The sequence below is a fragment of the Anolis sagrei genome, chromosome 2 (assembly GCF_037176765.1).
Source record: "Anolis sagrei isolate rAnoSag1 chromosome 2, rAnoSag1.mat, whole genome shotgun sequence".
NCBI classification, from domain to species: Eukaryota; Metazoa; Chordata; class Lepidosauria; order Squamata; family Dactyloidae; genus Anolis; species Anolis sagrei.
Window position 1 is genome coordinate 86431843 of NC_090022.1, and position 14924 is coordinate 86446766.

The following is a 14924-nucleotide window of genomic DNA, read 5'->3' on the forward strand; positions in this document are numbered from 1 at the left end:
TTACCAGCTTGAATAGGAACAGAGAAAACATGGAGGAGTTGCGGGTGGGAGCAAACAGCTAAAGGGAACCTGCTAAAGCAGTTATCCTTGAAAATTCTTAGTGATGTTTTCCAGTAACATCTACAGCCTCTTCCCCCGCTTCTCGTTGGTCTCTGTTCTCTTGCACTGCTCTCTTCATTTGTTCTATCTAATGTTTATGACCTTTCAGTGGAAGTATACACCACTAGGGCCTTCTGGTGGTGCAGCAGGTTAAACCACTGAGCTGCTGAACTTGCTGACCAAAAGGTTGGCAGTTCAAACCCGGGGAGTGGGTGAGCTCCCACTGTTAGCTCCAGCTTCTGCCAACCTAGCAGTTCAAAAACATGCAAATGTGAATCAATCAATAGGTACCGCTTCTGCGGGAAGGTAATGTGCTCCATGCAGTCATGCTGTCCACATGACCTTGGAGGTGGCTCTTCAGCTTTGAAATGAAGATGAGCACCACCACCACAAAATCAGACACAACTAGACAATGTCAGAGGAAACCTTTACCTTTACTATACACCACTATTGTACAGAGATGCCTGAGAATGATGGAATCCTAATGAAGCAAGGAAAACACTTCATGCAAAGCCAGTTTTATCCAAAACGTTTTGTGGGGTCCTCACATTGAGTACATCAACATTGTAGAATCAATGCAATTTAACACCTCTTAAACTGTCATGGCTGAATGCTATGAAATCCTGGGATGTGCAGTTCAGTGAAGCACCAGCACTATCTGACAGAAAAGGCTAAAGACATTGTAAAACTACAAATCCCATTATTCCATAGCATTGAGCCATGGCAGTTAAAGTGGTGTCAAATTGCATTATTTCTACAGTATAGATGCACCCTATATATTCATTTTAATTGCCATGGCTGCGACCTATGGAATCATGAGGTTTGGTCAGGGGCACTAGAACTCTATGGCAAATAGTTCTAATTAGCCCTCCCTAAACTTCCAGTTACAAGCATTCCATAGGATGTTGCTATGACAGTTAAAGTGGAATCATAGTGTTGTAACTGTGTTGTGTGGAAAGTCCTCAAGTGCATTGGCAGCAACCTCAGTAACTTTCTAAAATTTCCATTTCTAGACAACCTCTGTCATCTACCCAGATGGAAAGAGCATTCTGTGGGACAACAAAAAAGGAATGTTAGTTCCTACCAAACTGATCAGGGACTCATGGTTTGTTCAATGTGAAACTGTCATCGACAAGAAGTCCTTCAAATCTAGTTTGTTCCTTGTCCACATTGCAGGTGAGTTGGTCATTATGAAATTATACCTCTTAAAATGATCATATAGTATAATGACTACAATGCCTTGGTTATGTGAATGTAAAAACTATTTTGTCCTGCGATCTCGTTTTACTGTACAAGCACTTCAGTTTTTCTGCCACATCAGAAAGAGAAAAGGAACCAACCTTTTGACTGATTCCAGCAGGGCCATATTTTTAATCTTTCTCCTACTAACGTTTTTGAATATTCAAGTACAGACTTTTCCTATTGCGCTTCTGGACCCTTCCCAGTCTTATCAGTTTTCCATAATGGAAGATAGTTTCAGCTTTTGTGCTTTTTATATATTTTTGGTGTGTAAGAGCAATTGTGCAAACTGTACAAATGTTACATTTTAAATATTAGAACTCAAAAGGTACATGTATGGAATTTTTGTAGGAAATTGCTCATGCCAACTAAAACAACCCTAAATTAAGATAAAATGAAATTGCAATAGAAGTGAAGTGAACCAATCTTTTGTACAAATAAATACTCACATTCCAGACACTGGCAGCCTTAATTGTTTTTTAATTGCTTCTTACCAGATATAATAATTGTTCAAAATCCTTTCTGGCATAGCATTCCACTAGTCCTACTCTCTGCTTATGGCACACTGTGTTGTGTGTGTGTGGGGGGGGGGGGGATCCATTACCCTCTAAATACTTTTTGGGCTATAGTTGTTACCAAGCTTAGCCATCATGCCTAGTGGCACAGTTATATTGTAATGGTGGCTGAGAGAAACTGCAAACCAAAACATATATAGGCTGTTGAAAGTCTGCAATCCCGTGGCAATGAACCATTCTGCAAAGAACCATTCAGCCTAAGTGTTTTGAGTGGTCAGAGGTCCGTTACAATCTGTCCCTAAGGCAGGGGACCCTGACCACTCGACAGCTCGTTGTGAAGAATTTGCAAGGTTCTTTGCAGATAAAGTCACTCAGGTTCATTTTGACTTAGACACACACCAGTGTTGATGCAGATTCCATTAATGTAACCTGTGCTTCTGCTTGTCCTATTTTACTGGATTATTTTCATTCTATCTCACCTGATGACATGGACAAGATCTTGGGAAAAATGAAAGCAACCACTTGTATCCTTGACCCTTGACCATCCTGGCCGATTAGGCAGACCAGGGGGGGACTGACTGAGTGGGTAAAGGTGCAGGTAAATGCCTTCTTAGCACAAGGCAAAATTCCAGCTAGCCTTAAGGAAGCAGTAGTAAAACCATTACTTAAAAAACCAGTACTGGATCCCACTCAATTAAACAATTATTGGCTGGTTTCAAATCTCCCCTTTTTGGGCAAGGTTCTGGAAAAGGTAGTGGTTTCTCAGCTCCAGAGCTTCTTGGAAGAAACCAATTATCTGGATCCACTTCAATCTGGTTTCAGACCTGGTTATGGAACTGAAATGGCTTTGGTCACCCTGGTGGATGACCATTGAAGAGAATTAGACAGGGGGAGTTTGTCCCTGTTGGTTCTCCTGGACCTCTCAGTGGCATTCAATACCATTGACCATGGTATCCTTTTGGGTTGTCTTACTAGGATGGGATTAGGAAGCAGTGTTCTACAGTGGCTCCGTTCCTTCCTAGAGGTTTGTACCCAGAATGTGGTGCTGGGTGACTCCTGTTCGACCCCTTAGCCATTGGCCTGTGGGGTTCCTCGGGTATCTATTCTGTCACCCATGCTGTTTAACATTTACATGAAACAGCTGGGAGAGATCATCTGGAGTTTTGGAGTTTGGTGCCATATTTATGCAAATGATACCCAACTCTAATACTACTTTCTACCAAAAGCCAAGGATGCCATTTCTGTCCTGAACCAATGTCTGACAACAGTTATGGACAGGATGAAGACGAATTGATTGAAACTAAATCTTGACATGACAGAGGTGCTCCTGATAAATTGTAAGGCAGATCAGGGTATAGGGATACAGCCTGTGCTGAATGGGGTTTCACTTCTCCTGAAAACACAGGTCTGCAGCTTAGGGGTGATGCTGGATTCATCGCTGACCCTGGAGCCTCAATTAAAGCTTATGCGTCACAATTAAAGCATACCTTGAGATGCCAGATCTGGCCACAGTGGTATATGCCTCAGTTACTTCTAGATTGGACTACTGCAACACGGTCTTACTTTATAGAGTGGTCAAAAGCGTCAGCTGGTCCTCAGGTCAGCAGCCAGGTTACTAACGGAAGCACAATACAGAGAGAGAATAACCCGCATGTTGAGGCAACATGTTGAGGTGTTTCCTACCTGATGAAATTTAAAGTGCTGGTCATTACCTTTGAAGCCCTAAATGGTTCAGGTCTAGGCCGCCTCTCCTCGTACGAACCTGCCCAGATGCTGTGTTCATTGGGAAGGCCCTCCTCTCAGTCCCACCCTCGTCCCAAATCTGGCTGGTGGAGACAAGATAGATGGCCTTCACTGTAATTGCCCCAGACATAGGGAGGCATAGGGTTTTTCAGGATTGTTATTCATTGTGGAGTAACTTTTTGAAACTGTTTTTCACAATTGTAGCAATAGTTTCATGTACTGAAGAAGAAGGTTGAATTTGTTTTGCTTTAAAAGTCATTTTTCTTACCATTGTATTTTGTTTTGTTTTGTCCAGGAAATGAACTTTATGACATTCAGTTGTTCCCAAGGAAAGCCATGGAGCTTCTAGTAGGAGAAAAACTAGTGCTCAACTGCACAGTATGGGCTGAGTTTAATTCAGGAGTGGATTTCCAGTGGGACTATCCTGCAAAACAGGTATGCAGACTTATTCCTGTTCATATCTAGCACCTATTGATAGTATGTATCAAAACATTTTTTTAAAAAATCCTCTGCATGGAAAATAAGCATGACTGTCTTCATGACATATTGTTTTTTCTATGTGAGGATAATTATTTTGGAAGATCATTGCCATGTGAACTTCACCTGCATTCTGAAGTGAAGATATAGGTTTACAGAATGAGGGACTATGGGCTCTTCGGGAATCATCAGCATGTTGCTCCTTGGAGTTGGCCATGTTTTGTTGTTTGATCTTGCTTCTGCATCATCTCCTTCAGTCCTTTTCAAGAGTTCGTTAAGCAGTTGCTTAGATCTGTATTAGGGCTCTTACAAAGTTTTTTTTTTTTAAGAAATAGGGTGTGGCTTCCTGACGTTGGCCTATACAGGAATTTGAACTGCAAATTTTCAACTTTGATTTTAAAAATAGAGGTATAGAAATATAGAACAAAAGTGCCATTTCACTGAATCACTGACGTACAATAGACTATAAAATATTTAAAAGAAAGTGAAAAGGGTCATTCCAACTTGTCCCCAAATGTTAAAACAAACACACATTTAGGGGTAGAAACAAAATGTTGCAGCTGGTGCTCGGAATTGCAGAAATTCTGTTTTTAAAAACCAAAAACAAATGAGGACTACAATAAAAATGCTGCAACCTTTCAACACTTTTGCTCTGCCTGGAGGAGCCCAAGAACTCTCGAGTTCTCTCTCCATCTTTTCACAAAAACAATCCCTCCTGTTGTATTATCTGGTTATTTGTTTTCTACTATCCCATTTTTCTGGCAGATGAACCGGAAAGTAATTGAACTGCCTGAGAGGCGCTCCCAGCAGACACATACAGAACTCTCTAGCATCCTGATAATCCAAAACATGAGCCAACAAGACCTGGGAAAATATACATGCAAGGCTAGCAATGGGCAGCAGAACCTGAAGGAGAGCATAGATGTCATTGTGCATGGTAAAAACCCTTCATTCAAGCATCTCAGCTGTAGCTTGTTTAACCAATTTCATTCCTCCTTCTCAACACTCTTATTCATCTGGTTTTACAGAGAAGCCCTTCATCAACGTTGAGTGGAGGAAGGGACCAGTAATAGAAGCAACAGCAGGAGATGAAATTGTGAAACTGCCAGTGAAAGTGGTTGCCTATCCCCAGCCAGACTTCCAGTGGTAATACATTTTTATCAACACATGAGTGTAAAAAGCAGCCAATATTGTCAAGATACCTTGGAGAAGATCAGATGAACTGCATTTCTCAGGATAGGCTCTGGGGTTGTTGTTTGGAGGGAAGGGAAATAGGAGACCAGAAAGACCGCAAGAGGGAAATCTTGTTTGGAGAGGAAAGACACTATTCTCTTACAATATGAAAAGTCAGCTCTGGGGAAGGCGGGGGGGGGGGTCTGTTTAAAAGTCCGAGTGCTCTGTGTGTGAGAGAGTTTATTTGAGGATGATGATTATCCTGGAGCTTGTCTCATTAGCCAACATCTTGTGCTGTTTAGATACAGACTACTGTTTCAGCAGAGACGTAAACATTCCTTTGTATCTTCCCCCACCATCCAGATTCTTGGCAGACATTAGATGTGGCATCAGGAGGATCTTTCTCATCATTAGTTCAGTTGCCAAAAAGGCAAACACACACAATGGCTCCTCATATTTCTCATGCCTTGCCTAACACCTGTTACTCTTTGAGAACGCCAAGGCACTCCTGACTAAGGAAAAGCCATTGAGTGGAGTAATGAGAGACAGCAAGTGTTCTGGTCTGACTTGTAGCCCTTTGCTGTAGCCAGAGAAGATAGAAAGCAGACTCTTAATGGATGTCACATTCTTACCAAACAGATGCAGATATGTTGCCATGAAAGACAGAAATGGATCCCACCTTATCTCCCTTGTTCTGTGTATGCCATTGTATGCTAGACATTATTTCATTTCTTTGCTCAGTTAAGTACTCCAGATGGTCATTTTCAAATCCAGGTTGAGAATCCCTTATCAGGAATTCCAGAATTAAAGATATCTAAAATATGAAATTGCCCATATGGATGGCTAAGATAGTGGCACCATTGCTTTCTGAAGGTTAGTGTGCTTTGTTTTATGCACAAAATTATAAAATTACCTTCAGACGGTGTGTTTGAGGTATATATGAAACATAAATGAATATTGTATTTTAAAATCACCTCCAAGATATCTAATTAGGTAATGCAAGTACAGCTAATCAAAAATCCCCAAATTCCAAAATCACAAGCACTTCTGTCCCCAGGATATTCAACCTGTATACTAAAAATTCATGTGATTATTGTTACCTTCATATTAGGCTAATCATCCTCTCTCAGTCTGACTGACTTTGCTAGATTTTTTGAGATAAAGTAAATACTTAAATGTTATTAGTTTTCGCCCAATAACTATGGCTTTGATATATTGCATACTATTTGTAATGTAAGGAGTGCCAACTCCACTCATTTGAGTTACTTTTATATTTGCAGGGTTAGTTTGGGAGGGGGGATACTATGGGCTGCAATTGCTGGTTTATACTGCAGCTGATGCTTTGTTGTGGCTGTTGAGAGGGGACAATGAGGTGGGTGGGAGAAGAGGGTGCCTTGTACCATAAGCCAGTACCATGGAGCATCCAGATATGTTTTTAGTGGGTGAAGATAAATATTTAATTATTTTTGAGAAATAAGGGAGGTAAAGGATTACTTTTTTAAAAAAAACTCAACTATACTAACTAAATTGTTGGACTGTAACAAAAATTGCTTTTTTAAAATAATTCTCCAAGTCTTTAAATAATTAATACTGTATTTTGGATCCAAAATTATAGTTAATGTTTTGTTTTGAATTTTTTCTAAAAACACCTCCAAACATGAAAGAAGTATGGTAAGATCCTTTTAAAGAAGTGCCATATTTTAATGTGGAACTCTGAGGTTGTCTTTTTGAAGGAAACTGCCAATTCAGACACCTATCTTCTCTCTCTCTCTCTGATTCTTCTCAGGTTCAAGGATGGAAAACTAATTTCCAACAAACAATCTCAATATTCACTGCAAATCAAAGATGTGGCAGAGCAGAACTCGGGTTCCTACACATTGGTTTTGAGGAATGGTCTGGCTGGATTGGAGAAGAGCATTAGTCTTCAGCTGGTTGTCAATGGTAAGGAAGGAACAGATCTAATTAAAAAGAGAATCCTGAGGCAATTTGTACATTGACAGCTATTATACCCCGAGATATTTTTTTCAAAAATTAATTGTCAATCACGTAAGTTCAAATCATTTTACCCCTCAAAGTCAGTGGATGATTTCTGAGATGAAAGTTGGAAGAGATCACAAAGGCCATACAGTAGCAGCAGAGCGTGAAACTAAGTACTGAAGGGAGATCATGAACAATGATCTTTGATCTTTGATATTGCTGTTTTTAAATTGTGTTAGATTTTAGCCTGTTCTTGTAAGCCGCTCCGAGCCCCAGGGGAGTTTGAATAATAAATAAATAAATAAATATGGCCAAGTAAAGGGCTGGCAAAGAGGGTGATGAAAGTGATAAATCCTATTAGAGTAATTACCAGTGTTGGTACATTGCAACTCTTCTGCTTTCAGTTCCTCCACAAATCCATGAAAAAGAAGCATCTTCACCTAACATTTATTCTCGTGAAAGCCGACATGTGCTCACCTGCACCGTCTACGGCATCCCATCACCAGAGAAGATCCAGTGGCAGTGGAGGCCGTGGACACCTTGCCGTATGTTCTCCCCACGCAGTCTGTGAGTGACTTTTCACATCTTCTTCCTTCTCCTCTTCTTCCCCTTTTATTCCTCCTTCTGTTTCTCCTCTCCACTTTGCTAAGTTCTTAATGCTGTAGTAGGGGAAGGCATTAGTATTATTCTGAGTTACTTTCCTGTCTTAGAATGGAGTAATAGCAATAAATTTTAATGGGTTGTTGTAGGTTTCTTCAGGCTGTATGGCCATGAGACCTCACAACCTCTGAGGATGCTTGCCATAGATGCAGGCAAAACATCAGGAGAGAATGCCTCTAGAACATGGCCATATAGCCTGAAAAAACCTACAGCAGCCCAGTGATTCCATCACTACAATAAAGTTTAGTTTCTTTCTCCAAGCCATCGGTGTGTTTGTTCTCAAACCAAGATATCTAACTTCTTCCTGTGCACTCTAACAAAAAGAGTGAGGCGATCAAGGCTGATAATTATCTAAAATGGCAGTTGTTAAAATGGACTCAGCTCAGCTTTTTGACTGATTCAGTGAAGCAGGAAAAACAACTACAAAAGTACAATATTTCAGTATGATAAAATCCTACAAATAAATACTAATACAGGCAGTCCCCAAGTTAAGAACAAGATAGGTTTTGTAGGTTTGTTCCTCAGTTAAATTTGTGTGTAAGTTGAAACAGGTACATTTTTAAGTGTAACTCCAACCAAATATATGTTTATATTAGCTCTACACGTTCTTTCACATGAATGTGTCCTTTGACAATGCACACTTTTGACAATGTGGAAGTGCTCTTTGTAACAAGAATACCAGGATCTCTGCTGCTGTTTCAGATTGTTAACATTCAGGAGTGAAACTGCACTTTTATCCTTTGGCTGAGGCCCTTAGCAGGGAAATGCTTTTATTATTGAGACAGAAAGACAGAAGAAGGCCTCCAAAATAGCCAAGAATGTGATAGGGCACAACACTGACCCAGGAGGAAGTGAGGTGTCAATAGAAATACTGATGCCACGAATGTGATGTTTGACTGGCTGAGGAAGCAAGGGCACTTCCAGCCCCATCAGGATGCTTTGTGGCCCTGTCAGGAAGAAGAGGAGCTAGTGAATTATGACAATTGCCTCCCAAGGACACTCAGTTTCTGTTTATCCCAGCTCCAAAGGTTGTAAAAGCCTTCATCGTGATTTCCTGTTTTCTAAACAGATGCTCATATTGTGGCAGTAACATTCTGCCTACTCATCAGCCCGAATAAAGGCAAACTTTACTTTCTCAGTTCTTGCAGAAGTTGAGCATTTTAAACAAATTGTACTCTTATCTATGAAGTTTTTTTATGCATACCTATGTTCCTCATACCTGTTCTTTGACTTAATATTCATAATGGCACATGGACACTTTTAGGACAGAAAAGTAACTCAGACCTATGGGCAATCTAGTTATGCATTCTTGTTTCCACCTGACCCACTATGTGTCTTAGAGTACTTCAAATTAGAAGATGGAGACAATAAGCCTTTCCTAATTTTGTTTCCTGGAAAATAGTACAGTCAGTTCCACACATTCACTGTAGTTAGGTTCACAGAACCCCTGTGAAATTAAAAAACAATGACTAAATATTTGCTTCTTTTTATTAACTCAGAGAACCTATGAATTTCTACACCTTCCAGAAGAATTCTGCAATCAGCTATTGCTGAAGCATGACTGGAAGACGTTGACCATTGTGTCATATTACAGGATCTAGAGATTCTTAGAGATAACATTTTAATCAAATCCATGAATAATCACTTCTGTAAAATACAAACCACATACATGGGGGGCTGACTCTGTAGTGGCCCCTGAATATGTGTTCTAGGATTCCATACAGTCAATAAATGGAGTTATGTGAGAAGAGCTACTTTTTTGGTCTATTTGGAATCCCCAATCACCAATCAATTCCCCAGGCTGTCACAGAATCATATTGCTTTTTCATGCTACGTAATTAAAAGATTACGATTCCACAATAACTAATGTGGCTGAATTACATGGAATTAGTAGTTTGGTGAAGCATATTGTTCTGCAGCGAGAGCTAAAAATACTTCTCCCTAAACTGGATTCCATAGGATGTAGCCAGGGCAGATAATGCATAGCCTTATTGGAGAGGGAGGAAACATGTTTTCTCTCCATTCTCTCCACAGTGTGATTAAATTTATTAGTTTCTATTGTGTAATCCACTTTTCTGTCTTATTTACATATATTGATTATATCCTATACAATATTATATGTCATGCACCTACCTAGCCCTACTGACAAGATACCTTATATCTCTTTACCCTCATGTCTTTCATGGTTTCTGGAAAAACAGCAGCAGACGGAGGGCTGTCCGACGTCACCAACGGGACCGGATGCCCGAGTGTAAGGACTGGAAGGATGTGTCACAGCTGGATGCTGTGAACCCCATTGAAAGTATTGACACCTGGACAGAGTTTGTGGAAGGAAAGAACAAGGTGAGGCTATTTCCCTATTTCCTTTCGCCGTTGACCTAAAACTCAGGAGATGTAGCTTCTCAGGGCAAATTAATTCTTCATCATTTTTCACTTGAGGCCAACCTGAATTAGCTTCACCAGATGATGTGTTAATTATGACACTGTAATGTGGCTGTAGACACACACACCCCAAATGGATTGCAGAAATGGACCAAGTATGTTGCGAGTTTGGTGGGGCATGTTTCTGTGAGGTAAAAATGCTTATTAAAATCCTGTTGTGAAATCATCTTCAAAGACGTATATTTACAAAAGTTAGATATGAAAGAACAATGAATAGATATGCTCATCTATGTCCTGAGTGTCTCTTTACTTCCTGTCATAGTCTAGAACAGTAGTTCTGTGGGTCCCCAGGTGTTTTAGTCTACAACTCCCAGAAATCCCATCCAGCTTACCAGCTGTTAGGATTTCTGAGGGTTGAAGGCCAAAACATTTGGGACTCACAGGTTGAGAACCACTGGCCTAGAAGTAGCTTCCCTAACGACGTTTTATATTATTGACTTTGGAGAAAACACATTTATTTAGTTAGCTATTGAGTTTGCATTCAGTTAAATTCACTTTCCTTCCCAAAATGGGACTCTGTGGTTCACAGTAAGACTGAATATTCAATGCAGTCCAAGAGTGGCTGAACTGTATCCATTTTAAGGAATGTGGAACTCAATGAAGAGAATTAATTGCTTAATTACCCAAGAAATAATTTCCAAGCAAATCATTAGCTTGTCTTTTTATGACAAAGGATTCTTCTTGCACACTAGAGTTGGGGAACTGCTTTTCCATGCTGGATTGTTGCTTTTCCACAATGAGGCAGAATTAGTAAAATGATTCCATGCTTTAACAGAATGCTGTAGTATTTCCCTCATGAATGGGATTTAGGTGAATCATAGCTGATCCCCTTTTCCATCCGGACAACTTTGAACTAGAAACTTTAATTGAATAATTAGAAAAACTATTGAAAAGCAGTTAACAGAGTACTCATCTCTGGGCAACCCCACAGCTATGATCAGTACAAAGCAATGAAATCAACCCAGCCTGTAAACATTTTAAACATTAAATCCCTAACAGTACTTTGGCTGTGCTCACCCACACTATACTAATACTGCAGTTGCAGTTATATTTGCTTGCCACAAATTTGCCACAAATGAGCTCTAAAATAATGAAGTAGTGAAGTACTTACATCTCTACTTGTAATGACATTCAAGGCTCTATATACTACTTCTGACAGATCTGCTGAAGAGACCATCCTTTATGCTGCACTGCATAAGGAGATGAAAAAGGACCTTATCTGTTTGGCACCCAAATTATGAAATGCCCTCCCTTTGGAGGCCTGCTTGGTACCATCACTAGCTTCATTCCAGTAGCAATTTTTTTAAAAAATTGGCTTTTCATTAGAGGTTTTGGATTCTAACTGGTTTATTCCATTTAATGTGACCTGCTTTAACTTTGTCAAGTTGTTTAGTTGTTCGCTGTGCTTTTAGTTTGTTTAAATTTTATTTTTAAATTAATTGCTTTGACCTGCTTGAATTGATTTTATTTGTAGAATACACTGAGATCCTAAAAAAGAAGGCAAAATTAAAATATGTAATACCTTCTGTATCCATTTCACAGTACACTTTCATGCACACACAAACACATTCAAAGTGAACTACCATTGTAATACAACTGCAATAGACCATCGATCAGAGGTGCTTTGATTGTGCTTTTCCTGTATGGCAGGGGGTTGGACTAAATGTCCCATTATATTGATGTACTGATGTATTGTTATATTGATGTAGTTGCCTTAGTTACTGTTTTAATTGCTAATGTTGTGCACTTTGTATATTGGTTTTGCTGTAAACCGCACTGAGTCGCCTACGGGCTGAGAGAGTGCGGTATACAAATAAAGTAAATAAATAAATAATAAATGTGGTCTCTTCCAACACTATTATTCTATGATTCTAACTGCATTCTTCATTCTCTGCCAGCCATGTAGAAAAAAATCCTTCCAGTCATTAAAGTGAATGTGCCAATAACTTGTGTTTTTTAAAAAACACGAAAATATTGGCTGTCAGATATTTTGTGGTATTCCATAACATCTCAAAAATTGAAGGGATGTTTACAAAGATCTTGTTTCAATGTATTGATGCTAGACTAACGTTGATAGCTATAGAATTTCAAGATTCTGCAGTCCATATTCCCTTAGGTTCCCCCTGCTTTTCTTTCATGGGGTTTATGCGATTTTGAAGTCCTGTTGGCAGAAGCAATGCTTTTCATACCTTGTGCTTTCAATTTGATACCTCATTAATCTCTTCAGGATCATATCAAGCGCTCTCACAGATTATCCAACGTTGGCTTTGACTTTTCAAATAAACACAGTGATAAGGTAGAAGGTCATGATGAAATGTGTATGGCTAGGAAGACATCCAAGTATATCTTCAGACATTCTATAACAAGCCATTAATAAACTGAACATTTGTATTATACAGTTTTATCATCTACGAATGTGAAGCTAATTTTATTTAAATCTGTTAAACGCTACTGAAATGGCTGTTGTGTCACTGAAAGGATAAAAATGCAACAGATTTGTGTGAATTGTTCAGCCAGATTTTGGAGAACTATTATTTCTGTATGTAAAGAGAAACAAAAAGCTAACTTATTGGGACAACCATTATCCTAATTTTATGGGAAGTGTGTATGTGTCTTTGTGTTTTCCTTGAAGTTGTGTCTATGAATTCCATAGTGTTTTCTTAGACAAGGAATACTCAAGAGTAGTTTTGCCAGTTCCTTCCTCTGAAATATAGCCTACCGCCTGGTGTTTGTTAGCGGTCTCCCAACAAAATACTAATCAGTGCTGACCACGTTTAGCTGCTAAGGTCAGATAGAAAAAGTTTTTTAAAAAAGCGGGAATAGTTGAGGCATATAAAGGGCAAAAAGCACAGGAAGTAAACATTGATTGTTTCCTTCTTTATTATCTGTATTGTGCTTTAAATTACATTTCCCACCTTCCTATGGATTCAGTTGCAAACTTTGCATTAGTTCACCAATCTACTTCCATTACAGTGAATTTCATATTGATGTCAGTAGAAATATGTGAATTGTGGTGCCCCTTTTCACTGTGAGAAGTTTCATTTAAATTCCGTACTGGCGAAGCAAGCATAGAGGTTCCTGTGTATCTTCTGCTATTTCTTTGGTAGATTTTTTTGCTTGCTTATCTTTGTGTTTGGCTTCTAATGTGCAATTTTAGTCCAAGATTAGCCAGCAAAAACCTGCTTCTTTCCATTCTCCCTTGTAAGTATTAGTGTCAGAGTCATGCATACTTTTCTGTGACTAGCTTCCTGTTCTAGGTGACAAAGTCAGTTACCAAACATTTGCACATAACAGTGATGTAGGCGAAAGAACAAACAAATGGTACTCGGTTTCCCGAATGTCACGTCCTGTTTTCATTCAACTCTCCAAAATCACTTCCTGTTCCAATGCCATAGTCAGGAGTTCCTGACAAAAAGATGACAGGAAAGAAAGATGCATGTTCCTTGTTCTCTTTCAGCTTAGCTTAATGGTTGATGCCAAGAAATTGACTTTTTTCTAACCCTCTCCTAATAATAAGCAAATGGTGTTATATATCCCAACATATGATCCATAAAAGTCAATTTGTGTCACTCTGTTTGTGAGCTGTTTATGTCCTTGTTCCCTGTAGTAATACTCTTTCATCCTAGTTCCCTGTTAAAGGGAATTGTGCTGAATGCAATACTCTGCCTTGGTTTTACCCTCTTCTTGTTGAAGGAGTGCCTGTTGCCAACATTTTCTGCAAAAGTAAATGGTGAATTGTGATCATAGGATGATACAAAATGATTATCAAATGACTGACTGAAACAAAATGATGATCAGTGACAAACTAGAGTTATTGATAATAATTAGTGTGTACACTAGTTATTATCAATAACTGACCTTGACCTTGAAGGAGTTTGGGGTGGTGACGGCCGACAGGGAGCTCTGGTGTGGGCTGATCCATGAGGTCACGAAGAGTCGGAGATTACTGAACGAATGAACAACAACAACAGTGTGTAGACACCATTAAATATGTCATTATTATACAATTTCAAACCTCATAGAAATGCAGCTTGAGCAACATCTTCCTTTCCAGCTAGGAGATAAGGTACGGTAAAAGTTCTGCATTTTTCCATTTTCCATTTAATCCATTCTGCTTTTCTTTTCCTTCACCAGACGGTCAGTAATTTGATCATCCAAGAAGCCAATGTTTCTGTCATGTACAAGTGTGTAGCATCCAACAAAGTTGGTCGTGATGAACGGCTCATCTATTTCTATGTGACTAGTGAGTATCAGAATGCAAAGGGGCTCACCGTTTTTCCTCTGTGTATGTCATTTGTTCAAACCATGCATACCATTCATAGATATTTGGAGGATTCAGAGATTTGAAACACAAGCCAACCTCATCCTCCTTAGAAACAATTGGATTGAGCATGTTTATAAGAGCATAATGTACTCACAATCAAGCAACAATCCATTTCATTGCAATTATAATCACTGTGTATCACACATATCAAATGCAAGGCCACAGACTGAATCTGGGCCACCACGTCATGTCATATGGCCTGCAAGACTTTCAGTGCCAGGGGAACATAGTTACATTTATACAGTTCTACAATTACAAACAGCCCTTTGAAGGCA

At 39.3% G+C, this 14924-nt stretch overlaps 1 protein-coding gene across 2 annotated transcripts in view; it reads left to right on the forward strand.

The window, feature by feature from the left end:
• The window catches only part of FLT4 (fms related receptor tyrosine kinase 4), a 110882-nt gene that overhangs the window by 65447 nt on the left and 30511 nt on the right, over nt 1-14924 (forward strand). For both annotated transcript variants that reach the window (XM_060765416.2, XM_060765417.2), the window contains exons 5-12: nt 1113-1275; nt 3892-4031; nt 4839-5010; nt 5102-5219; nt 7033-7187; nt 7628-7790; nt 10085-10226; nt 14460-14568. In XM_060765416.2, the coding sequence (XP_060621399.2) occupies nt 1113-1275; nt 3892-4031; nt 4839-5010; nt 5102-5219; nt 7033-7187; nt 7628-7790; nt 10085-10226; nt 14460-14568 (1162 nt within the window). The remainder of the gene's footprint in view (nt 1-1112; nt 1276-3891; nt 4032-4838; nt 5011-5101; nt 5220-7032; nt 7188-7627; nt 7791-10084; nt 10227-14459; nt 14569-14924) is intronic.